The 26,896-nt window shown below is 44.3% G+C and overlaps 1 protein-coding gene across 1 annotated transcript; it reads left to right on the plus strand.

Moving 5' to 3' along the window:
* On the plus strand, window positions 1-26,181 carry Prosalpha4 (proteasome alpha4 subunit). Its single transcript, XM_075670156.1, has 6 exons — window positions 1-225; window positions 429-555; window positions 632-756; window positions 7,693-7,815; window positions 20,018-20,194; window positions 26,028-26,181. Exons 1-6 carry the CDS (start codon window positions 121-123, stop codon window positions 26,115-26,117), a joined length of 747 nt encoding a protein of 248 aa, XP_075526271.1. The 5' UTR covers window positions 1-120; the 3' UTR covers window positions 26,118-26,181.
* Window positions 26,182-26,896: the final 715 nt, after the last annotated feature.

A 26,896-nucleotide genomic window follows, 5' to 3' on the forward strand; every position in this document is an offset into this window, starting at 1 on the left:
TCAACCGTTAGCCTCCGAGCCGGCCGAGCTGCAGCATTCGGCCAGTTCGGCGTGCTTAAAATTGTGTTGTCATTGCGTACTTGGTAGACAGTGGGATTCGTTGCTGCTTTAGTTTAAATCATGGGCACTGCACGATATGACCGGGCAATCACTGTATTTTCCCCTGATGGTCATCTTTTTCAAGTCGAGTACGCTCAAGAAGCCGTAAAAAAGGGATCTACAGCGGTAAGCATTTTCCGCCTCTTATAGGGATGCGCTTAGCATATCCGGCGTAAATGGTATTGAAAAGCGGCACGTGTATGAAGGGGTTTGATATGTTTTGTGTAAAAAGGAATTACGACTAAAAATAAAGTGATAAGTGGCATAAGCTGCCCGCATCGTACGAGTTCCTGGAGACCTCACTGTGTGGTTCTTCCCCAATGTTCTAGGTTGGCATCAAAGGTGCAAATATAGTTGTCCTCGCCGTGGAAAAGAAATCTGTGGCCAAATTACAGGAGGAACGGACAGTGCGGAAGATCTGTCTTCTCGATGACCATGTTGTCATGGCCTTTGCAGGTAAACATTTTCGTGTCCCAGTACTCGGTATAGTTGAAGCCTGGTCGCATGAATTGTTGTTTATACTTCTGTAAAGGACTTACCGCCGATGCAAGAATACTGATTGACCGAGCTAGGGTGGAATGTCAAAGCCACAAACTCACTGTAGAAGACCCCGTCACGCTGGAGTACATCACTCGTTACATCGCCCAGTTGAAACAGGTATGCTTGATTCACAATATTTCACTGTGTTGCATTGTGAAGTGAAGATGTTGGAAACAAAGATGCCAATTTGCCTGTGCAAATAATTTCGCTTAGTTTAGCATTACTCCAATTCTGCTGGACAACCGCACGCTATAGCTTAGATTTTTTTCCAAAAAAAAATTCAGCCGTTTTTCTGGCGCTGGCACTACCAAAGTGGCAGTAGCGCCTGATATTAAGTTACTGCCACTGTGGTTCTGGATTGTCCATTGAAATGGATGATCTACAAAGCAGTAGCACTGCTTGAGGAGTGTGAGTAAATAGGCAAAATACTTACATGGAGAGCAGTAGAGCAATGTTGTGAAAATAAAATATGAGAAGAATCAACCTTCATGAAAATATAACTAATGTTAAATGGCAACTTTTGGATTGAGCAAAAGAAAAAAAAGGTTTCACTGTTCTAAATTTGCAAGACTACAGTGTCAAGTAGACGTCAAACAGTAAGGGATGACGTCTGTGCCTTAAGCATAGGTGATGCTGTTGCATACATCACACCTTTCATTATTGATGCTGCATCCATATGCATCCCACAAAGAAAAGGGGTGAATACCAAACGGCTTGTTCCATGGTGGAATGAGGAATGTCGTGATAGTTTTGTGGAAACCCGCAAGGTGGAGAGAAGTAATTAATAAAGGAAAAATGAGACATCCACCCAAACGTAGCTAAGTGCTGCAAAGGAAACCCATACGGGTTCTTCGAAAGAAAAGCTTCAGAGTTGAAGAAAATTCGTCCTGGCTTGGGACCACGGCGGCTGCCCCGGAAAGGCGGTGGCCCCAGGTTTGAGTCCCGGACCAGGACAAATTTTTGTTCAACTGCAAATCTTTTCTTTTGAGGAACCCGTATGGGTTTCCTTCGTAGCACTTAGCTACGTTTGTGTGGATGTCTCATTTTCTCTTTATTAATTACTTGTCTCCACCTTGCGGGTTTCCGCAGAACTATTACGTCAAACTCTTGCCTTTGCTTCCGAGTTATTCATAAATTCGACTTCGCCTGCTATGTGCTAGCTGCCTGGTTAGCTCAGATGATAGAGCGGCTGCCCCTGAAAGGTGGTTGTCCCGTGTTCGAGTCCTGGACCAGGATGAAGTTTTCTGCAACTGCAAAGCTTTTCTTTTGAGGAACCCGTATGGGTTTCCTTTGTAGCACTTAGTTACGTTTGGGTGGATGTCTCATTTTTACTTTATTAATGGAATGAAGAATGTAGGAAAGCAGCAAAACAAAGTGTGGGAACTCCTTTGCGATTTTCCAACTGTGACAAACCTAGTTTCAAGCATGTAAATCGCAAAGAATAAGGACGTGTGAACAGACTAGGAGAGAAAGTTATTAAAAGTGTATCTCTGGTGTGAACTATTATACAGACGAGTGAAAAATATGGAATAGTTAGAATAAAAGGCCAGCAGTCAAACCTTTTACCTTTGGTAAGCACTGAGGGAGATAGTCTCAAAGACCAGGCAGATTTTCTGGCTGCACATTTTTAAAACATCTCCATTTCTTTACACTATTATTAAACATTCGTTAGATGCAAACAACAAGCAGAACAACAGCCTTTGGAACGAAAATGCGTACCAAATGAGGCACACAACCGTCCATTTAACTTAGCCGAACTCCAGGCATCCCTGAACTGTTGTAATAACTCTGCTCCAGGATTGATTATCAAATCATCTATGATGTCATGAAGCACTTACACACTGAAACCCAGAAAGCTCTCCCATCTCTTTTCAACACGATATGGTCTTAGGATATATCCCGTCCTCTTGGAAGGAGGCAGTTATAATTCCAATTTTCAAAGAGGGCAAGGACCTATCTTTATCCACCAGTTATAGGCCTACAGCATTGATGAGCTGCCTTTGCAAGCTGTTCAAAAAGATGGTAAATCTGCGCCTACTGCATTTTTTGGAGAGCAACAGGCGGATGTCATTATCGCTGTTGTGAAACTTGGATCTGACTAGTATAAACAACAGTCTGCAGCGACACGAACTGCTGCAGACAACAGTGCAAGTTGAATTAATGGTGCAATTGAATTACTGCAGGCGGCGCGAGGTGCACTGATTGCTGCTATCATTATCGGCCGTTATCGCTCATTAGCGCCTTTGCCATCTGCGTCGAACCATTATCAACTGTGATCAACCAAACTACGGTGCGGCTGCATATGGCATGGCCGTGCAGGCCCTGTCTCGAAAGTGATCTGCGATGAGGACAGAGTGCGCTGAGTGCTGATAGTTTCGTGTTTGCTGTGTTCTCGCCACTTATTTCTTGTTAAAGCGGGTGCGCGCACCCTATCTTGAAAGCGATCTGCGATGGGGACAGAATGGGCCAAGTGCTGATAGCTTTGTGTGCACTGTGTTCTCGCCGCTTAGCTTGCATTGAAGAGAGAGTCAGCATGTGGGTCAATTAGCTCGCTGCCCTATCTTGAAAGTAATCATCCTACGTGATGGACGGATGGGTTTCTTCGTTGAACAGGCATAGATGCTTATGCATTTAATAAATTGCTTGATCCATACCAATGCAGTTTCAGGGATGGCAAATCGACAACTGACCATCTACTCTGCGTTGAGGCAAATATTCGGGATGCCTTCATTCATAAACAATACTTATCTGTATTTTTAGACATCGAGATCTGTCGGCACTGGGTGTCTGCAGTAGCAGTTGATCATTATTGAAAGCCTGTCTGACCACACATTCCACATAAGAGTTGGCAATGCTTTTTCCAAACCCTTCACCCAAGATACTGACGTACTGCAAAGCAGAGTGCTTAGTTGCATATTCTTTGTTGTGAAAATGAATTCATTTGATACAGTCATTCCACGCACCATGTTTTATTCCATGTACATTGACGATGTACTGATAGGTTTTAAATCCTGTAATATTGCTATCTGCGAGTGGCAGGTGCAGCTTAGATTAAATAAGTTTTCTGAATATGGAAATGGCTTTAAAGTGGCAACGACATGCAAGCAATATTCAAGCGACGCGTCGTGGCCTGAAGCAGTCACATGCACACAACATCACGAAAAAATGTAGCAACAAATTTACATTGCTGTCTGAATAAATACAATCGTGCACTCGTAAAGAATCGCAAACGTACCACGAAGCCAGTGCTTTAACAAAAGTGCATTAGTGCTACCTTCAATATGCTGTAATCTCCAGTGAAAATCAGTTCCATGCCACCAGCGCGAAATGCTGTGGTGCCATCTGGTGAGGGAAACTCAACACTTTTGTGGCTCTCAGTGGGGTCTCAGGCATAACAGCGTCAAAACAACTGATCTACCCGCTGTGGTTGCCTAGTGGCTGTGGTGTTGGGCTGCTAAGCATGAGCTCGCAGGATTGAATCCTGGCCACGGCGGCCGAATTTCGATGGGGGTGAAATGCAAAAACTTACGTGTACGTGCACGTTAAAGAACCTCAGTTGGTCCAAATTATTCCGGAGCCCCCCACTACAATGTGCCTCATAATCGAATCGTGGTTTTAGCGCCTAAAACCCCATAATTTAATTGAAAGAGCTGATCTCAATAATAATGACAAAACAATACCCATATTTGGTCCTCTGCTTGAGATGAGACAAAGTGATGGCTGATTTAACTATTTATTTTTTTGCTGTCACAGTAGAAAGCAAATTACAATTAGATCGAAGTGGGCGAACTGGTTGCTGCTATGTTGTGCAACCATACTATCGCTGCTCGGACCGGAGGGCAGCAAGTGAAATTTTATGGCTCGCCCAAAACCGGAGACGTGACAAGCTACAGCGACAGATTGCCCTCCACGATGGCAAAACCTGTCGCTTGTCGCCGCCGCTCAAAAATTGCATGGGTGTGTTTGGGCCTTTAATTAAGCAAATAAGCACTTGCATACCCTTTACACACAAGAGAGCATCTTGCCAGTCCTAAGTATTGCAATCAATGGAGATTCACTCTTTGTGAGCAGTAAGCATAAGTTTTTAGGGATCATTTTACATTCTAAACTGGCATTTATTCCTCATCTTAAGTATCGGAGGACAAAATGTCTGAAGGCTATAAACTTTTTAAAAATTCTGTTGCGCCCGACTTGAGGTAGTCATTGGAAGTGTCTCTTGAACTTGTGTAGCAGTCTTGTCTGCTCGGATATTGATTACGGAGCTATAGTTTATTCTTAATGCCAAGTGCATTAAAAATCATAGACCCTGTTCACCACCTGGGTATCCGTCTCGTGACTGGAGCTTTCAGGACAAGTCCGACCCAGAGCCTCTGTGTAAAGTTGAATCAGTGGCCACTTCATCTGCAGCAGTCATATAACAGTTTTACATATTTTCTGAGAGTACACGCAAACATTAACACCCTTCTTATTCAACCTTAAAAGATATGACCACTGCCACATACTTCCATAACCAACCTGCACCGAGAAAGCAGTTCTCGTTGTGTGTAAGGAACGGTAGTGAGGAAAAAGGTGTTTCGCTGTTTGAACATCGTCTTATGGCCCCAACGATGCTGTTACCGCTGTGGCAGTGGCATCTCTTAGAGCGTGACGCATAGTTTGTTGAGGTCACTAAGCATGCTCCAGAGATGCACATAAGTCATTTCCTAGAACTTCAGGCAAAGTACTCGCGCTCAGAATTTTATGCAGATGCACTAAAATCACATACCAGTGTGTCTTATGCAGCAGTTGCTCCCTCCTTTATAGAATTTGAAATCCTGCGCCCTAAAATAAGCATATTCACAGCAGAGGCCTATGCAATATTATCTGCTGTAAAACACATCAGAAAATTAAAGCTACAAAAGGCAATTGTATACACTGGCTCCTTAAGCGTTGTGAAAGCTTTAATATCCTTGCATAAACACAAAAATCCTGTAATCAATAATCTTTATTTGCTGCTATGTGCTACTTCTTCATCTAACCAACATTGGAATATGTTGAGTGCCTGGACATAGACGTATCGAAGGGGACATGCCTGCAGATGAAATTGCCACATCCATCGCAATGAAATCTAGCAACACTTCCATAGCTGTTCCTGCCACGGACCTTAAGTCATTTTTGCGCAGAAAACTAAGAAGACATTGGCAACGAACCTGGGACACTGAAACGTCAAGTAAGCTGCATTTATTTAAGACAGATCTGGGAAATTTGCCTCCAATAACGAAAATACGGCGGACTGAGGTAATTTTCTGCTGACTTAGAATAAGCCACCCATATGAAACATATTCTTACCTGTTGACCAGTGACGAAACTGTTATCTGCAGCAAATGTGGCGAGATGCTTACCGTTCTCCACGTCTTGGAATATCTGGAAGGAGACACTGAAAGAAGAAAGCACTTTTCTTTCGCCTGCCAACAAATCTTAATACATCTGACAGTAAAAAGTTGTTTTGAACCTTTTACACGATGCTGACGCTTTGCAAGTCGTAAAGCCAAGAGATTCGTAGCACATCCTCTCAGTGGAGGCTGCTGCTGTAATACGCTTTTGTAAAGCATGTGCTTCCAGGCCGTTGCATTTTAAGGGTCCTGCCGAGGCATTAGTGCTACTGACACCCATAGCTTTTGTTTATCATCCCATCGTTGCATATCATTTACGACCACAGCACATCACACACATTGCATGTCATCATCATAGTTTTAATACATAAATATTTGATGCGCTTTACATGTATTTAGGCTTCTCTCTGTACAGTCGTGTTACATCTACCCTTCGATATTCAGAGTTCATGCACCATTGACAGCTAATTATCATCGCCTTGGCACTCTTTGGCCACACCTGGCTCTTGTGCCAATAACATCCAATAATCAATTGATAATCGATTCAAGTAGTAAGTGTGTAGACAGGGACTTTTCCCTGGTGATGATAGCTGCTGCATGATGCTGCCATCCTTTATGTGGCTTCATGATAATGTGGGTCACACAACAGCTTTTTGTTATCAATGCATACTAGTTTGTGAACAGGCGCCATGACTAGCTTGCAATGCAGAGCAAGCAAATGCTGAGTAAATGTATACGAGACCAACAGTAATTCCATTATAAAAAATCATAGAAGCCCTATTCGGAAGTGCAATCACCTACATTGTGCCTGCACTGTCATTCATCGATGAATCATGAAAATCATGCAGTGTTATGGAAATATTGAGGGCAGTCAGCAAAGCACTGAGGAAAGTGTTTCTGAAGAGTGTCAACATTTGACAGCACTATATTGATTTTCAAAACAATTTTTCACAGCTCTTTAATGTTACTCCCTGCAGTTAAAAGTGGTGTGGGCCTACTCTGGTCATTAGCAGGTGACATGTCCACAGATACGCATTTACATCAGAGTATATTCAGACAAGCACATATTTTGGAGTACTTTCTTTGGCATTTTAAAAGTGGTTGTTATGCACATTGGTTATGGCACTTCAATTTGTGTCCTTGTAGTTACACTTGGCTGTGACTAGGCTCCTGAAGTTAAGGTGTTTCCCTAAAAAGGTCTATATGATAGCCTAAAATAAGTGGTGTCTTTGAAAACGTTTCTGCTGTTTTCTCTATGTTGTTGGACAAAATGTATTGTTCAAGTAATGTAGTTGCTTCTAGAACTAGACATGCAGCAAGTGGCTATGTGTGTGTTCTTGTGGCTTATCAATATTTGTTATTCAGCACTGGACAGGTCTCATGCACACCTGCCTTGCGGCAGTGAGTGCGCCAGATCTGCAGTTCCTCAGGATCCCATTCAATATGTTTTCAGGCCGGGGTGTAGCACAAATGACTATCACAGTGAAGTACTTTTGTATGCATTTTAATAATTATTTTTAATGAGTATAAAAGAAGCATGCTACTAATTCTGCATTAATGCTTCATATCTATTTGTGCACTTCCTTGTGGTCATGCATGTGTGTGCACGCATTTGCACACAGGTCTTTGTGTGCAGAGGTAATCTTGCTGAAACTGACTCCGATAACTTTCTTTTTTCTAGAGGTACACACAGAGTAATGGCCGACGACCGTTTGGGATCTCTGCTCTTATTGCTGGGTTTGACTTCGATGGCACACCTAGGCTCTTTCAGACTGATCCATCTGGTGTTTACCATGAGTGGAAGGTAGGTTTGATTTTTATAAATTGCCTTGTTTTTCTGCATTTGCAGCTGTTCGTCTGCAGAGGGATAGTAACAACAAAGTTTGAAATACATTACTGGTTGTTTTTCTAAAGTTGAACAACAAAGTTTGAAATACATTACTGGTTTTTTTTCTAAAGTTCTGCACGCTGTCTATTGTTCTTATGTAATGATGTCAATGGAATCCTATGCCTTACTAACATTATTAGAGAGTCAGTCTATCTGCTTTTAAAGGGCAACTCCGGCAATTTTTCTTTGTCAGTGAATGTTGATGAAATTCACTGGGTACGTTCCTCTGAACACTTCCGTTATGTCCTCAAGAAATTCAGATTTCCGAGTTGCACAATTTTTTTACAAATGAATTTAATTAATTGCCTTGAACACCCTACCTTATCTCACCCTCAGTTACAGACAACATTGTGTATGACGTCAGGAGTGTTCCACACAGAGAATGCCAGGATCATGCAGATGACGGTGACGAAAGCGTGGAGGAGTCTACGATCGTGAGATAGCGCTTGGCGTGAGAAGTTGCAGTCGTGAGAAGTTGCGCTTCCTGTGGACGGGCAAAAGATGGGCGGCAAGTTGTGTTGCGTTGTTGGCTGCGTGAACTTCAGCTGTCGCCATCTGCACACAGTTTGAGCTGATGCTGATGCCGGTTAAGCCCATCACAGTCGCTGAGTTTGTGCATCTACTGTGTTGGCAGACCTGAGCGACTGATCTAAAGCTAATTAAGCCATTAGGATGAAGAAAGCTGCTTCTGTATTTCAGTTATGACCATACGTATTTAAAATAAAGCATTCCTAATTTCGTACAGTGCACACGCAAAAAGCTAGAAGCGACACGACGCGCTATCAACATCCGGACATTGCTGTTCTCGAACGTGGCCAGTCGCACACGCTGGTGCTTCCATAAATTAAATGTGACTACATACATCGGTGTATTATTACCTATTGTGATGCTGACTCATTGTTTAACTTCCAAGGGGCACTGTTTGCCTCGTATCCTAAATGGGCAGCAAGCAGAGGCCCCTTCGATACAGCAGCGTAAACAACCACATCATTCAGCTACCAACAGTGTCAGTACTGGCATCGGCGTTTCCGTGAGAAAACTACCATATTTACTCGAATCTAACGCACACTTTTTTTTTGCGATAAAACGGGTCCAAAAATTGTGTGCGCATTAGAATTGAGTGTGACCCTAAATCTGCTTTACCATATCACCATCGGTATTTCGAAATGGCCGCTTTGCACACGCTTTGAGCCTAGCTGCTGTAGCTTCCTCCATGTGCTGTAGTACGTGTGCTTAGGTTAGTACACTGTCCATCTTCCCGTCTTCTGCATTTGCTCTGTCAACATGGAAGTGCCGACTGCGAAGACACGCGATGTTGCAATTGAAAGGAAAGTGATCATGTGTGTGGAGATGGACGGAAATTGGGCCGCATCACGGGCGTTCGGTGTTTTCGAAACTTGCGTGCGAGACAGAAGAGGCGTTCTACTCTGGTAGCTGCCGTGTATGGTGCGGCCGTGCGGCCCCTATCTTGAAATCGACCTGCAATGGAGACAGTCTACCCATCTAGGCACACCGCGCTGCATTCTCACTGCTTAGTTTGCGTTGAAGCCAGATGCCGCACAAAGGTCAATTTGCTCGCTCTTAAAAATTAAATTATGGGGTTTTACATGCCAAAACCACTTTCTGATTATGAGGCACGCCGTAGTGGGGTACTCCGGAAATTTCGACCACCGGGGGTTCTTAACGTGCACCGAAATCTAAGTACACGAGTGTATTCGCATTTTGCCCCAGTAGAGATGCGGCCGCCGTGGCCGGGATTCGATCCCGTGACCTCGTGCTTAGCAGCCCAACACCATAGCCTCTAAGCAACCACGGCGGATCTTGCTCGCTCTCGCTACAGCACTTCCTCACTCCAGCATTTTCATAAGAATTTCTGCGGTCACTGAGTGAGACGTGTTCATGTTTGCTTGTGCGTTCGTGACGCCATGCTTGTTAGTTAGTAAGCGAATGTTTAAAAGTTTATTAGTGTATTGGGAGTAAATCTGTTTTTCCAAATGAGAGAAAGTTGTATTTCTGTATGAAAGAATGAGGTGCACGGTACTGTAAAGGACTTTTCTTTTTTTGGGTCATGGCAAACGCGTTACAATTGAGATTTTTTTTTCCTTTTATTTTTTCACGGAAAATGGGTGCGCTTTACAATCGAGGGCACGTTAGAATCTGGTAAATACGGTATGCATTCTCTAAATAAACAATCATATGCGCAAAGTTCAACAGTGTCAATACTGGCATCGGCGTTTCCACTAGAAAGCTACACGTTCTCTAAATAAATGATCATATGCACAAAGTCCCCATCTGTGTCTACTTTACGGGACACATTGTATGCATGAAGAGAAAACGAAGAATGATACGTAGGCAGCATAACAACGTCCCTGTACTACGTACAGTCTCCCGCTTGCTGTTTTCGAAGGTGTGTGGTCACTCATATCAGCGCGACTCAGAGTGATGCAATGGTGCGTACATGCACAAAATCTGCATGTTTTGATATGTTCTGACATTAATTGATGTCGCCGATGAGCGGCTAGCATCATATCTCAAGCGAACAATGAATGGTGGCTGTACCTGCCAATGTAAGCAAATGCACAGGTCGGTGCTTTGGATTGTCGTCGGCGTTCTTGCGGGACACAAATACAGAAAGTCGTGCTTCACATCTTACAGTGACCATGCGGAGCGCTTCCCTGAGAAGGGCTGAAACACCTAAAATAGCAAGCAACATGTATAAAATCAGTGCTTGTACAGGCCTACCCTTGGTCTTCATGTTGCAGCACGAAATGTTGCGCATGGGCGCTGGCTCTCGCAGTGGTGGGTCGAATGCGAATGGCGATTCATAGCTATTGAATTTGTCAGAATCATAGCTGTCACTAATTAATTGCTGAAGAGCTGGTGCAGCTGACAATAGACATTGTCATCCCAAGGTCCGGCGCGGTCACAAACCAGTTGGATGTCTGCTCTTCGCTGGTTTTGTTCACCCAGCGGGCGAGATTGGCATGCCTTGCGGCGCCCTCCGCTGGGGAACGCTCGTGATGTCACATGAAGAGGTTCGCTCAGCAGCTTGGTCAGGTTACGGTTTCAATTTTGCGCTTCTTTGCTTATTTAAAATTATTTTCAAATTTGCGGAACATTTCTACTATCAGACGCGTGACGGGGGGGGGGTGTCGGGAACCTCAATATTCTGTTATCTTGACAAGGTTAAAAAAATCGCCGGAGTTGCCCCAAGTACTCAAGGACCTTTAGAGTAATTGCAGAAATTGAGAAATGCTTCTTGTTTGTGTTTTTTCTGTGTGTGATTCTGTTAGTTGTTGCACAAGCATTACCAAATCTGCTTTGAAGCACTTAGCCCATTCGCTAATGAATGCTTGTTGCGTAGACCTAAAGGTCTATGTAGAGCAACAAGCATTCTACTCGTAGATCAGTGACAAGAGCACAAAGCAAATCGAATAAGTAAATGAGCTCCAACTCTGAGTAAGCAAACTTTCTCTGCATTGCGAATTTTCACAGAACTCATTAGCTTATTCTGTTTTCCTGCTTTCACCCTACTGTCTGCTAGCGTCCTGGTTGTCATGTTTAGTACAGTGGTTGCCCTGGACCCTGCAGGGGCGTCTGCGTAAGCAGATGTTCACTGTGTTTCGACACCATAGACCTGAGCACGTGGGCGTTGAACCCTCCCACATGTAGTTATGCGCGGCTTACCCATGTACAGGGAAAAAGGGGATCCTGGGGGTTGAGCCGATGCCGGGTGTTTGCACCTTTAAGGCCCCTCGGAGGAGGCAACACACCTCTTTGGCCTCCACTTCACGTAGACGGCACCCCTGGACTGACCCACCTCGGGGAAATTGGCAGTTGCCTTTTCCTGTCTCTATCTCTTCAACATTTGTTTTTCTCTCTCACTTTCAATCTTTCTTGTCGTCACTTCTTTTTACTTCCAATCTTCCCGGCAGCAAGGGTTAACCTTGTTTGAGATAACCAACCTTGGTTATAACATATTCGATTATAGTGGCTGTGTACTGCTGGCATTGACAGATCTTGTTCCTATGCACATTGTTGGGCTCCACGGTGGGCAGCTGGCACTGCTGCCAGAATCGGTCCTATCTGTGTAGCTTCCTCATTCTCCAAACTCCCTGAATGCCCTTTTGCAAAAAGAGGGTGCACCGGTGAAACTTTCAACTTTTTCAATAAGCTCAGTGAAATTTTCCCACGTTTCCACGTGATTCACAACAAATCCCCTGGCAACACCGTAAAAACAGTATCACATTTTGTTGTTGCAAAATGCCTTACCAACACCCTGGGCTGCAGATACAGAGTCACAAAGTGACCAGTGGTGACCTCCTCAAAATCCACGACAAACCTCAGCATGCAAAACTCTCAAAAGTTATCACGTTTGGCGACACCCAAATTTCTGTAAGCCCTCATCATTCTATGAATAGCACGTGAGGGGTAGTATCAGATCAGGACTTGCTAGACTTGAGTGAAACAGAGCTCCTTGAGGGCTGGGAGGAGCGTTGTGCAACAAATGTTCAGAGAATTAAAACTGGAAAAGAAGACAAAGAAATCACGACAAAACACCTCATTCTTACCTCTTGCACAAGTACTTTACCAGAGCATATTGAAACTGGCTACACCAAAACCCTTGTTTGCCTTTATGTACCCAACCACGACAGTGCTTAAATTGTCAACAATTTATTTGGTTATAGCTTACAGTCCAGCTGAGGCCACCTCACCCGCCGTGGTTGCTCAGTGGCTATGGTGTTGGGCTGCTGAGCACGAGGTCGTGGGATGGAATCCCGGCCACAGCGGCCGCATTTCGATGGGGGCGAAATGCGAAAACACCCGTGTAAGATTTAGGTGCACGTTAAAGAACCCCAGGTGGTCGAAATTTCCGGAGTCCCCCACTACGGCGTGCCTCATAATCAGAAAGTGGTTTTGGCACGTAAAGCTCCATAATTTAATTTTTTTTTAGGCCACCTCGCCTGTGCCAATTGTGCTTAGAATGACCAGCTTGCAGACAATTGCAATGAAACACTGCACTGCAAAAACTGTGGTGCGGTGCAGCCAGCTTACTCACGGTCTTGTCCTTCATGGAAACAAGAAAATGAAGTGATTACACTTAAGCTACGTGAGAACATCTCATTTCAGAAGCACGGAGGCGCTTTTCATTTCTTCATACCGCAGGGTATGTTTAGGAGATGCGTAAGGGGGCAACACCACAGCAGAAACTGGCATCAGCCTGGCCCACAAAGAGTGTGGCCGTGGCAGAGCCACAAGCCCCCCAGGCGACAGCAGCCAGCACTGCTGCATCGTCTCTGAAGGAGAGCTTACTGGCCTCTGGGTTGATTGCCTCCAAGGCCCTGCTTTTCAAAGCAAAGCCTACCCCAAAAACACCCCACTCGATTGAGCAGAAGTCCAGCGGCTCCCAGGAGTTGATGGACAAAACTCCAATCCAGGTGGCACAACCCCAGCGCCTCGAGAGCGGCGCAATTCTCATGACCGCTTCAAGAAAGACAAACCCCGGATTATGGGGCCTGGGAAAGCTCCCTAAGCGAACTTGACTCGTCTTGACACACAGCACAAAAACACTAACAATATAGATATACAAGTATTACACTGCAACGTGAGAGGTCTTCTCCACAACCTCGATGACATCAAAGAACTCGTGCATTAATTCAATCCAAAGGTGCTGTTTTTACAAGAGACATACTTAAAACCTACCCAGACAGGCTTTCTGCCACAATTCACCATTTTTTGCAAGGACCGTACAATGCTAACGCCTCGTCCGGTGATGTTGCAATAATCATTGATAAGTGTGTAGTATGTCGTGCTTCAGAAGTCCGGACGCCTCTTGAGGCAATTGGGGTTCGAGCCTTATTGTTTGGAAAACTAGTTACCATTTGTTCTCACTACATACCGCTAATTATGGACCCTTTACAACAGAACTTGAGAGATTAATAGATGGTGTGCGAGAACCTTACATACTAGTTGGTGATTTCAACGCACACAATACACTTTTGGGAGATTCATGATGCGATACAAGGGGCCGAATCATAGAACAAGTCCTTTTTTCTTCAGGCACCTGCGTGCTAAAAAGGAAAGTACCTACATGTTATAGTCTAGCACATAATACATGTACAGTGAAACCTCGTTAAACCGTAGTTGGTCAGAGCTCATAAAAAGTACGTACTAAACGGTAGTACTGCTTAAGCAAAATAGTGATAGTTCAGCCTGTGAAACCTGTAAACAATGGAACTACGAGAGAGTGCAATGAAAGGGCAGAAAACATGCAGTATTTATTCACTTTGCATAACAAAAGGGTTATTTTCGTTTGATGCTGTGGTGGGCTAGTAGCGACAATGGCGGTCTCAAACTCGCTCAAGCTACGAGTTAGCTTTTCCGCCAGCCTCCTCTTCTCGGCAAACACCTGCATGAGGGTGACATAATGCGCAGCATCTGCCACTGTCGGGCCTGAATCGCTTGTGCTGTCGCTTTCCGTGTCATCCTCATCATTGTCGTTAGGCGACACTTTGGCAATAACAGAGGCAACAATGGGAAGAAGTCGAACCTCGTAGCCGACATATTTTCATGGCCGCAGCAGCATTGCCAACTAACTTCTCCTTCACGTTCCAAATGCCACACACTGTGTCAACGGTAGATCCCTCTCGCGTGCCAGCACCGACTTCATCGTGCCACGTTCGACAGCAAACGATGTCACATTTTTCTTCTATGCTGAGCACCCGACTTTTGTTCTAGCTTGCACGACACCACAACAAGGGCCGCGATGCTCTGACTCTGGCACGGCGCGGAAATGATGCTGATGTTGATGTGGCTTCACCCTTCCAAGCAGCCTCTGCGTTTGCGCTTGGAAACTGTTCCGATCTCTGAGGCTCGTTCTGCCGGGCTGACGTACCGCCATGATTTCGCTACGAAAAGTGAAAACACTACGTGCTAACCGATACATTTGCATTAAGCTAGTACAGTTTATGCAGGTACAAAATGCATTATGTTCAATGGCCGCTGAGTCGGGGATTTGACTTTACTACTTTTAAAACGAAACTACTGCTTAAGCGGGTACGGTTTAGTGAGGTTTTACTGTACTTCTATAGACTTAAACCGTTGCGTCCCCGACCTTAGTACCCTTTTTAGAATGGAATGTTTTTATGAGCCATTAGGACAGTGATAATTTTCCTGTATGTCTTACAACTGATGATCCTCCCCCACATGCTCCTCAATGGAAAATACATCTGCATACTGGGAAAGATTTAACCAAATGACACATATGCTTCGCAATGCTTTAACGAGTGCAATATAAACGATGTTGTCGCTTATTTTACCGCTTTTATCCTTGACACCATATTATAGTGCATTCCACAAACGAATGAGACTTCAAAGAAAAGGCGCATGCCCTGGTGGAACAAAGATTGCAGGAACATGTGGAAAAAAACAGAAAAAGGCTTGGGGCATGCTCCTTCAGTCTACAACTGAAAACCTCATTAACTTCAAACATAAAAAGTCCAAAGGAAGATGAAAATAGTGCATTGCTAGAAGAAAAAGCTGGGGAAAATATGTCTCCAGCATTAATTCCTATGCTCAAGAAGGAAAAGTATGGAACCGGCTGACAAAAAACAAAATTAATGGACCATCAGCCTTACCGTCTGCCTTTGGTCGATGGCCAAGGCTAATGCCCTTGGGCAACATTTCAAGCTTGCATCTAGCTCAGAACACTATTTGGAGTCATTGCTTAAGCAAAAACAATTAGTAGAAAGGAGACCGCTGAACAGGAAGTGTAATGAAAATGAACCTTACAACTGTCCATTTAGTGTTGACGAGTTCAGAGCTTCCCTAAACAATTGTCAAAGCTCTGCTTCCAGAGCTGATAGAATTACGCATGAGATGATAAGGCACATTAGTTCTGTTTGAATAAAAAAGATATTTTAAATCAACACTGATTTCCGAGCATTTACCTGGATTATTTTTGGTTAGAGGAAGACTACAATTTCTTCTGAATGTCTTATTAGGAAGGGGTCTTGAAGACAAACTGAAGATAGCACATTATGCACAAAGGTTGAGACAATGTACTGCCACGTTCCTTTTTCAGAAATAATGGCTTGAAAGGGAACTTCCGGCTTATGTGTCTTAGCACTAAAAAATATGTCGAGGTGCGGTCCCTTGGATTTACTCCCGACGCGAGGCGCTCAAGCAAATCAATTGCGGCTTTCTTCACTTTTTTTAAGTTGGTCTTTTTATGAAACTAAATTTTTGTCAATAGCAGTTTTAGCTCTTTGTGTACAATTCCTCGGGAACAAGAACAAAGAATCTTTGTTGCTGTTCCAACCAACCTTAGCTGATGCTTGACGAAAAAATGCAACACACCAGATAGGTTGTCTGACTTACAGGGCTGAGATGCTGTCCTTACGATCACATCAACAAGCTCAGTCACACATCTTGGGCGAAAGACTTCAGTGACCCAACGAGAAAGGTATCTAGACAAGCAGACCTTTTTCGGAGGTGACAAATCAGGTTCACAGGCAAACTTTGCTCCTTTGCGCAGAGTATTTTCTATGTTTCCTGGGAGTTGTTGATTGCTGAGTACAAACACTTTTCTTTGGTCCCATGTAGACTCAGCTTTCTTCAGTAACGAAAGAGGAGCATGGGCCCATAGGAATTCCGTGGTTTGCGCCGCTAATCCTAATTCATCCCCGAAAATGTCTTCGTTGGCCTTCCGCAGTTGGGGCTCTCCCACACAAAACTAGTAGCTTGTCCCTGAAGAAACGGACTCCGTCACCAGAGCTCTGAGTTCAGTATACGGGCCATCCTTCGGGAGTGTCCTGTTGAAGGATTCATGCTTGCAAAAATTGCTTGAATATCCAGAGGGCACCTGCCTGTTCTACTGTACCATGCCACTGTTCGGGCTTTGCAAACAGTTATTGCAATCAAAGAAGCAACATTGGCTTCACTAGAAAGGTTAAAGCGTTCACATTGAAAAGAACCCTGTGTACAAGAAACGTAATGCAAAAGGATAGAAAGTTGGGCGAGTTGGTACGGTAACATGATCTTGGATTGTAGCGCGAAGATCTTGGATTGTAGCACGATCAACATAACATACCCCTCACACAACGGAAGCAACCGACTGTTATATGGCGAGGCATGCATGGTTCGTGAAACACATCAATTCACTACAACTTAGAATTGAAACCCTGATGCAGTTTTTATAGTGCCAATTGCAATGCTTAAAGTATACTCAAGGCACGACAGCGCAGCATAGGCTGCCTTGAAAATGAAAATTCAAGCATTTACCTTTTGCCTCACCACGTCTTGAACCTGCGTTGTTGAATTATTCAAACCGAAAACTATTCGCTTCGTCAATACATCAAAGAGAAACTCGCATACCCGCCTCATAAGAAAGACACCACAAGCCTCACATGAATTCACCATATTTTTGACCTCCACTGCGAAATAATGATATATCTTCAATATTTCCGATACTGCTAATAAATGAGGCTTCGAATTCTTTCTGGCTGTAAGCCAAACGGTCCAAAAGGCATATTTCCCTTCAAAAATTTGGGCCAAGCAGCCTGTGTCAGTTCGCCAAACAGATTCATCATGTCTATTCCTTGAGCAACTAGCACCAGTAAATTGCTCAAATGAGTTGAACGTAAAGCATAGAAAGGGGAATACATATTGGTATGTTCCTTTCCATATGCTGCAAATAGCTGTAAGCTTCAATTGGCTTTACTTCAAATTACCACCACTTAAAGCTAACCGTTGAAGAACGGCCTAATATTGAGAAGCATTTGAAGAAGCAAGTGGTGCTGGTAGAATTTAAACTGCATTGTTGCTCTTGCAGTGAATAAACGACAGCGTGATTAGTCCTTGTGTTACTGCCGAGCGATACTGTGAAGAAATTCAAACATTCGTTATTATACCATGAACGTTGTGAGCAAGCATGTTTTAGTGGGTTAAAATCGAGGTGAATGTTGTAGAAGTCTTGGAATGCCAGGGTTTCTGAGATGCTTGTTGCATCACGGCAGGTATGATATTCTAACTGGATTCTTATGTGCCATGTTTTTGCATTTATGCTTTTATTATTCACATGAGCTACCCCTGCAAAGTGTAGATCTGTGGGAATGGAAAACCAGCAGTGGGCTAGTCTGAGCTCCTTCACCTGGCACTGTAGCGTTACCTTTGAGAAATATATTGTCCAGATTGCTCATTAGCCCATTCAAATAACTGAATAACATATTGCATTGCAGAACAAGACCATGCGAAAAAGATTTCATAGGTGGGCTGCGAACTTTTCAGGCACCCCTCGTAAAACTTGCTTGATGGGCCAGCACACACGTGCACCAGCACTCCAATTTATGGAATGCATCATTGTATGCTCATATGCAAGTGTTAGCTTCTCCGTTGTATGAAATGGATACCTCGCTGCTTGAATCCAGTAGCCTGCTTTTTGAGTCACTTCTTCAGAAGAAAAGCAGATAGTGCAACATGAATCGTTATCCATCGCTGAAGTAGAATTATGAGCTGAACACTTGCTGTTCAGTGTCATTTGCTGCATGGACGATTTTGTCAAAGTGCCACTGAAAGATTCACTCCAAAAATAGAAAATTTTGCACTTTGCTTGAAAAGAAAGTGCACGGCTATAGGTTTGCAAACTAAGTGCTTCTAACTGATGAGGCGATCGTCGCGAACGTGCTTGCATTGGATAGCGACGGCGATGACGGCAGTGATGACACGGTAGGGCAGGCTGCCTCAACGTTGTCCTCACAGAAGGGGCCCGGCAGGTGGTTCAGTCCCTTTGATGATTTGTTTTCGCGAGGAAGCTTCTGCTGCACCACATGGAGCACCTAGATGCCCTGGAGAAGGATGTCTGTAAGTTTCGCATAAAGCATGCAATGCTGACAGACAGCGTTTTCTCGTGCAAGCCAGTGAGAAGTACTTGGCGAGATGCTTGTGGCGATCTCTCCCCAACGTTTCTTCTGGATTTCTCAAGCTGACAGGCTGCCGTGGCAACCTTCTCGCATTCTTTAAAAGGCCCCTTTGGGGGCCACCAAAGCAATGCCTCAGCGGTGCTGGCATATTGCTTGCCACCCGTGAGCCCTCTTTGCAGTTGTTATAGCAGTGCCATTAACTCCGACAACCGTGGCTTGTTGCACACGATTGGAGCAGCTGGATGGAGGAAGGTCCGGTGGGGAGGGGCACTGGCCACACCACCATTATTGTTTTCTCACAACAGCTTTGCCATCCCCCTATTTTGATTTTTTTTCATGCAACCCGGTTATAACAATTATCTGTTATAACAATGGAATTTTCGTGGCACTTGAACATTGTTATAAGTGGGTTCGACTGTAGTTTTGCTTCTGTGCTCAGTCATTGGTGCAGTGCCCTTTGACCTACAGAGGTCTTTTCACACCATAGCAGTATCGCATATGCAACACTGGTTGTGTACTTCATATATGTTTTGGTGTGCTTCTTCTGGTATCCAGCTTTCTTATTGATGCATGGATGCAAGTTGGCCAGCTTGTGCTGTGCTGAATAAACAAGAGGAATGCCATACCTGTTTGTGGATTTTTTAAGATTGTGGGACATCCAGTGAAGGTATAGCACCACTTTGTGCCTGTGCCCTTTCAGGAAGGTGCTGGTTGTTAAGGCTTGTGTTGGGGCTAGTTGAAATAGCACAATTGCAATACAGTGCTGCAGATTTAAGACGGACAAACAACATAAGCACAAGCACAAGTGATAAAGCGCTTAGAAAAAAAGGTGCCAGATGAGAAAACATGAAATCTGTTGTACTCGAAATTACATTAAGGTTCTTCTTGATCTGATGCCCTCTCTTTTTGCTGGAGGACCTCGGAGACTGTCACAGATGTCTTAATTTTGCACTGACCTCAAGAGACTAACTTTGGCTGTGATGCTCTAGATTTTTTGTATGTATATTTCCCTTAGCTTGAATGGAAATAAATTTTTGGCCTATTTTTTAACCTGAGGCATGCCCCTCCCCCCATCCTCCGTACAAAAGTTTCTTTCTATGGGCACATGATATTGATTAGAAGTTGCACATTTCATGCTTTTTGAATCATCTGCTGTGTTCAGAGCCTTACAGAAAATGCATGCTGTTCTGTTGTAATAGGCAAATGCCACCGGAAGGAGTGCCAAGACAGTACGCGAGTACCTTGAGAAGAATTATTCTGCAGATAAGATGGAGTCCGACGAAGGTGCAGTGAAACTAGCAATACGTGCTCTACTGGAGGTTATCCAAGGCCACAACCTGGAAGTGGCAGTGATGGAGCGTGGAAAGCCATTGAAGGTTAGATTTGTTTGCACTGGTTATTTTGTTGTAGTAATCATTTTTCATGGCAATTCTGCTTAGGCCACTCCAGTTTGGTAGATAATGTTGGAAGGCCATTGCTAGTGTGGGGTGAACTATGAGACATGGCAGGTAGGGTTAGCGTAGTTGATTAAAACTGTTTTGTTAACCTGTCAGGTGCATATTCAATAACAGGAGTCTCTGAAATTACAACACATCATGAAAGAAAGAATTATAGAAGACTACCAGATTGTGTTATCAGGGCCTCGTGCCACTGTTTGTACAGTGTGGTCCATTGTTAGAGGTAACACTCTAATATGCAGGTCACTTTTCAGATGCTCTAGCTGCAAGTGCCAGCTAAAGCTCGGTTATTCCAGTGTACAGGTGTATAGCACCTTTCATAGGAATGTGCCAGCGCCACCAAGCACAAGTCATCTACTGCAAAGCCAGGCGATTTTACATTTGCCTGACTGAGAAATTTGCACATGTTGTACACTCGTGTGTTCCCGTCAACAATGAACTGCATTGTATTCATTCATGTAATTCAGCATGCTTGTGTTGACAAAAACACGATTGGCACGGTGCATCCTGTACAAGACGGGTATAGTCTAGTGAGCCGTGGACAACTAGCTTGACAAATACTTTGAGAAGGCTTGGTTTTCTGCACACTGCATGAGACGTACAGCTCATATTAGTAAATGATATTATATATCTTGAATGCTAGCTGTTCTTTTTGTTTAGAGTTTGTACCTGCTAAGGTGGCTTAATGGCTATGGCGTTGCACTGCAAAGCACAAGATCGCAAGTTCGATTCCTGGTCGCGCATTTTCAATGGGGCAAAAGGTAAAAATGCTCATGTACACTGCCATCCTTTATGAAAGGGCACACACAAGCGCGTGGCCTGTTCTCTGCGGTGGCTGCCTACAGTGCCATCAACTGACAGCTAAAAAAAGCAAATCCGCTTTTGGTGTCATTTATTGGCAAACAGAATAATGAGTGATAGCCTGTGGACAAGCGCTGCTAGATTACGATCCCTCTCCGCTCGACCAATGGGCGATGCCTGCAGCGCATCGTCTGCTGCCAACAAATCAAGCATGTTGCGCGAGCACAGTCGAAACGTAACAGCGCTGTCTCTCGGCTTACGATAGTTGCGCTTCGCCTAAACTAGAGCTATATAGACAAGAGCGATGCACTTAGGTGAAAGTTTGGCTGTGGTTTATCTATCACTGAATCATACAGAGTATCATTCAGGGATACTCTGTATCGTGCGAGCTCCATGGCTTCGCCGCTGAGGAGAATCGCCGTCGTGTTACAGGAGCGATTCCCCTCCGCTAAATGTTCACTGTGTGCGTGCAATTATCGGCAGCAATCCTTAAAAACTGCTGCATGGTTTTCAGCCGAGCGGCAGCGCTATCAGCAGTTCGGTCGGTGGACCAAGTTCGAGTCAAGGATAATTTAAGAATACCAGGGCAAAGATAGTAGTGACAAAGCTCTAGTTTATATGTGTAACACATGGGCTCGAAAAATACTGAGAGGGAAAGGTAGGATGCTGAACATCTTGCCTGCTGGCTTGTTAATAAGTGATAGGGGCACGTGTGGTTTAATTCCTTTTTTGTGATCCACGAGGCAGAAGGCCGTCAAAATGGCTCATGTTCCACTCGAGGAACGCGAAAAAATTATTGAGCTTAGTATTGCTGCTAAAGCCAGCAGTATATTGCATCAACTACAAACAAGCAGCTAAAAACTGTAAACAAGATCATTCAGGCCTTCAAGAAGGAACGTCGTGTGAAGGATGCTCCGCACAGGTGCAGACCTCGGGTAACAACTGAAGACGAAGACTGTGCGATTGTAACTCAGCACCAAGACCACAGACAACAGTGCCTGAAGTACTGAAGGAACTTGGTATTAAGGCATGCGAGACGACTGCGAAGCACCACCTCGCAGAAGCTGGTTTCAAAAAGAGGGTTGCTTGCAGGAAACTGCTGCTCTGAGACATAAACAAAGCCAAACCCCGGCAGTTTGCAAAGGACTATGCAGATTGAACTACCTCCGACTGGGAAAGTGTTTTATTCACCGACGAGAGCTCAGTCACGACCCGGTGGGACCAGAGACAAAGAGTGTGGCGCCCAGAAAACAGCCGGTAAGTGATGTTCCATGCTTAAAGGTAATTATATCGCTGTAAAAAATGCTGAAAAAACTCTACTGGACGATCGCTCTTTTACGCATTGTGTGATATTGTAGGGTCTTTATCAAATAGACAGGAGTGAGAACTTGATATTCAAGGCACGGCGTTAGATTACATTCACCAGCGTTAATGTGTAGTTGTGTTCTCTAATATTACTAATATTATTAACCTCATCAGTATTAGTTCATATTTAAAGATACTTTAGCACATGATGAAAGTATAGACACATAAGAGGGGGCAGTAGGCTGGCAACTGCCACAAACAGAGGCACACCACCAGCCCAATTGCTGTTTCGATATGAGTGAATAGAAAATACAGTCGAACCCACTTATAATGATACCGGGTTTAACACTATATCAGTTATACCAATGAGAAGCTGCTGCACCGTCGACTTTTGTATGTTTTCCATGGTGAAATAACCCGGTTACTACAATGCCCTGATGCCGCATTATCGGTTATAACAATGAAGTCTGGCCACTGGGTGTCTGAGCTGACAGGTAGTGAAATGTGAAATCCTTGAAAAGAAAGAAAGAAAACGAGAAATTCAAGCCGCTTCACGATTGGCCACTGCTTCAATAGCCGCCATGCGCTCATTTTCCAGCCATCTCTGTGCGGCTCTCTCCTGTCACCCTTCCACCCCTCCGAACATGAATGGGCTGCGCCCATAGCTCTACACTGCCCCACCCTTCGAAACAACAAATGGACCGTGCCAACTGCGCCGCAAGCAGATCGCTCGCATGCTGCTCACTAGCTTCTCATTCAGTGCAATTCTGCGAACAGCTTAATCGCTCGCTTTCATTTTTGTTGGTTGTGTCGAAGTCGTTCCTGGTCATGCGGTTTCTCAACTTCGCTTGACTCGCCGCTGAAACGGAAGATGGCGGATCTGCCTGCTGATCATTGGTAATGCACGACATTGTTGGTGAAAAGAAATTGCATGGCTATAGATTTGGAAACTAAGTGCTTCTAACCGATGAGACGATCGTCGCGAACGTGCTTTTATTGGATAGCGCCGGTGACAGCGGCAGCGATGACGCGGTAGGGCAAGCTGCCTCACTGTTGTCCTCACAGGAGGCCAGGCATGATTCAGTCCCTCCAGGGCTTCATTTTCGCGAGGAACCTTCCGCTGCACTGTGTAGAGCGCTTGGATGCCTTGTAGAAGGATGTCGGCAAGCTTCATGTAAAGCATGCATGGCTTATGGACATAGGCTTTTCTCGTGCAAGCCAGTGAGATGTACGTGGTGAGATGCTTGTGGCAATCTCTCCTCGGTGTTTCTTCTGGATTTCTTATGCTGACACGCTGCCGTAGCAGCCTTCTCGCAACTTCTAAAAAGCCCCTTTCGGGGCCACCAATGCGATCCCTCAGCAATGCTCGCAATCGCTTGTCACCCCTGACACCTCTTTGCAGTTCTTATAGCAGTGCCATTCTTTAATGCCGACAGCTGCGACTTGTTACACACAATTGGAGCGCCCAGGAAGCAGTTAAACTAGTGAACACAATCAGCAGCCAGATGGAGGAAGGTGGGTGGGAGGGGCACTGGCCTCGCCGCCATTACAGTTTTTTTCCATCAGCTCTGCCATCCCCTTATTTTAGTTTTTTCATGCAACCCGGTTATAACACTTATCGGTTATAACGATGAAATTTTCGTGGCACTTGAATATTGTTATAAGTGGGTTCGACTGTAGCAAAATAAGTTGAAGGAAATAGGAAAGTGAATAAGAATCGAAAACAGTACGAAAGTAGATATGAACTGCCGGCGATAGTGCGCGCTATGTAGCACAGTGGAATACCACATGTTTGGCGTAAAGGAAGGGTATACGAGGTTAGTTCAGTGACTGTTGGTTTGGTGTCAATGCGTGATCTAATGATAGTTTGCTACCGTTACAGACCAGAATACCTCCAGCGAGTGGCTGCAAGTTGCTGTTCAGCAGTATGTGTGTGGGGCCTCGTGACCAAAGAAGGGCTTGGGCCACTAGTACGCATAGAGGACAGATTCATGTCTGCTGGCTACTGCTCAAACCTGGACGACGTGATGGTGCCCTACTTGCAAATGGGCCCTTCCCAGAAGGTGATTACATCTTCCAGCAAGACAACTCGCCCTTCCACGGATCCCGAAGGGTGACAAGCTTTTTCGAGGATCGTGGAATCGGCTCTAAGGTGGCCGCCCCAGTCTCCAGATCTTAATATTATTGAAAATGTGTGGAGCCTTTTGAGAACTGCGCTGGTGGGTCAGTCTCTGCACGGACTGTCAGCCGACAACCTTTAGCGTGCCACAAAGGAGGAGTGGGAGTGGCTGAGAAACAACAGATCACTAACGGCCTCCTTGTATAACTCGCTACCCTCAAGAATGGCAGCTGTCGTCGCAGCAAATCGGGACGTCACAAGGTACTGAGAGGTGTCTCAACACAACATATTTCAGCTTTTTGTTTCGGTGCTCAAGACAAAAGAAAAATTTACATCAATAAATGTATTGATATCTGTTCTTGCATTTTGTGCTCCCATCTTTTACATTAGATACAACATTCATTAAAACTTTTACAAACATTTGGAACATTTTTTTTGCATCAAGTTTCTTACGTAGCAACATCTCCTTTGCTGTCATCACGACCAGGGTGCTTTGATATCGCATGGCATTATAGCATCAAGCATAGATATACTAAACGACAGAGTATTTTCTCTGCCGATAGACCAGTACTTTCCGGGTAAGTGGGATTCTGCCTTGAAGGAAAATTTCCATGGTGTTCAGTGATACACATTTGAAAAAGCAAGCCACAACCAAACCTTCACCTGAGTGCATCACTCTTGCCTCTACAGCTCTAGTTTAGGCAAAGCGCTACTCGCGTAAGCTGAGAGACAGTGCTGCTACGTTTCGACCGTGCTCGCGCACCATGCTCGATTTGTTGGCAGCAGACGACACGCTGCAGGCATCGCCCGTTGCATGAGCGGAGAAGGAGCGTAACCTAGCAGTGCTTGTCCACCGCCCATGACTCGTTATTTTGTTTGCCAACAGACGGCAAAAGCAGACATGCTTTCTTTAGGTGTCAGTTGATGGCGCTGTAGGCAGCCACCACAGAGCACAGGCCACGCGCTTGCATGTTCCCTTTCATAAAGGACGACAGTGTACTTGCATACAGGTGCAGGTCAAAGAACCCCAGGTGGTCAAAGTTAATCCAGTCTCCCATTGTGGCATGTCTCATTATCATATTGTGGTTTTGGCATGTAAAGCCCCATAATTTAATTTTAGTTTAGAGATTGTGAGTGGTAAGAAGTTCAAAATCTGTTAGGTAATCCACTGCACTTTGCTGCTTCACTGTACTGCAGGACTTTTGGCAGTGCATTGCTGCCAAAACTGCTGCAGCAGTACAGTGAATTACTAGAAACTGCTTAGAAGACAATATGTTCTGGCATTTGTTCTGTTACCCATATGTTTTGTAGTGGTATGAAGGTGATGTGGACATCTTTTGAGTGTTTCATAGCATTGTGTGACTCGCTTTCAAAGCCAACAGGAAGTGCCATGATTAAAGGAGAGCTTCATTATTAAAATGATGAGTGCATGACTGGTGTGTGAAGTTATAACTGCTGTTTTGAGGAGCTTGTCAATTGAGAGCATGTCTATTGCAACATTATAGTCAAATTTTTCTTTCTTTCCAGATGCTGGAAGCAAAGGAGATTGAAAAGTATGTTGAAGAAATTGAGAAGGAAAAAGAAGATGAAGCTGAGAAAAAGAAACAGAAGAAGTAGCAGCTGATTCCTCTGAGAGTGTAACCAACAATGTTTCATCAGTAAATCTGAATACATCATTGTATACTGCTGTTGAAGTCTTATTTGTTGCCTATTATGCATACCATAGGCAGTGGCAACTGAAATATGGCCATGCCTTTGTAACAGGAAATTCGCATTTGACTAAATCTTCAAAAACACAAGAAAAAAAAGTAAACAACTTAGTTCGATATCAAATGCAGATATCACTTTCACACATTTCTGCCAATACACATTTCCCACTCCAAGCTGTGTCATATCTGATATTTGTTTGCTGTTTTCACTGCTGCAAGATGTCAGCAGCGTGACGTAAAGCTCAAGATTAGCCACAGCACAACCAGAGCAAGAAGCATGACCAAAACGTAGTTACCGTGATTAACTTCTAATAAAGGAAAGTTTAGCAAGTTCCGACTAATCATGTTGAAATGTATTCAGCATTTAAGACAAGTGAACTATAGTCACTCACTGGTCAAGAGTTTAAGGGAGGATCCTCTCAAAACATGATTTACCTCCCCTTCCTCCCTCCACACTTCAAAAAGAAGTTCCTTACACCAACATGAAATGGAGGTGCCCCTTTTGTTCGGCAGCAGTAAATGTACTGCTATTTTTGAGGGGCACTTGGCATTGCATTCTTGACCTGTAACAAACTTGATACTTTATATGTCATTTTCTTCGAGATATGCGCATTCACTGGGAAATTGCTGCAGATTCTTATATTTAATCCCTCTCTTCCAAATTAAAGAACTTAAAGAATGCTTCCA

This window comes from Dermacentor variabilis, chromosome 1 (assembly GCF_050947875.1).
Source record: "Dermacentor variabilis isolate Ectoservices chromosome 1, ASM5094787v1, whole genome shotgun sequence".
Lineage (NCBI taxonomy): Eukaryota > Metazoa > Arthropoda > Arachnida > Ixodida > Ixodidae > Dermacentor > Dermacentor variabilis.

Coding starts and splice junctions, on each gene's coding strand:
- Prosalpha4 (XM_075670156.1), top strand. CDS start 121: ATGGGCACTGCACGATATGACCGGGCAATCACTGTATTTTCCCCTGAT. Junction 556..631: donor TGTTGTCATGGCCTTTGCAG/GTAAACATTTTC, acceptor ACTTCTGTAAAG/GACTTACCGCCGATGCAAGA. Junction 757..7,692: donor ACATCGCCCAGTTGAAACAG/GTATGCTTGATT, acceptor TCTTTTTTCTAG/AGGTACACACAGAGTAATGG.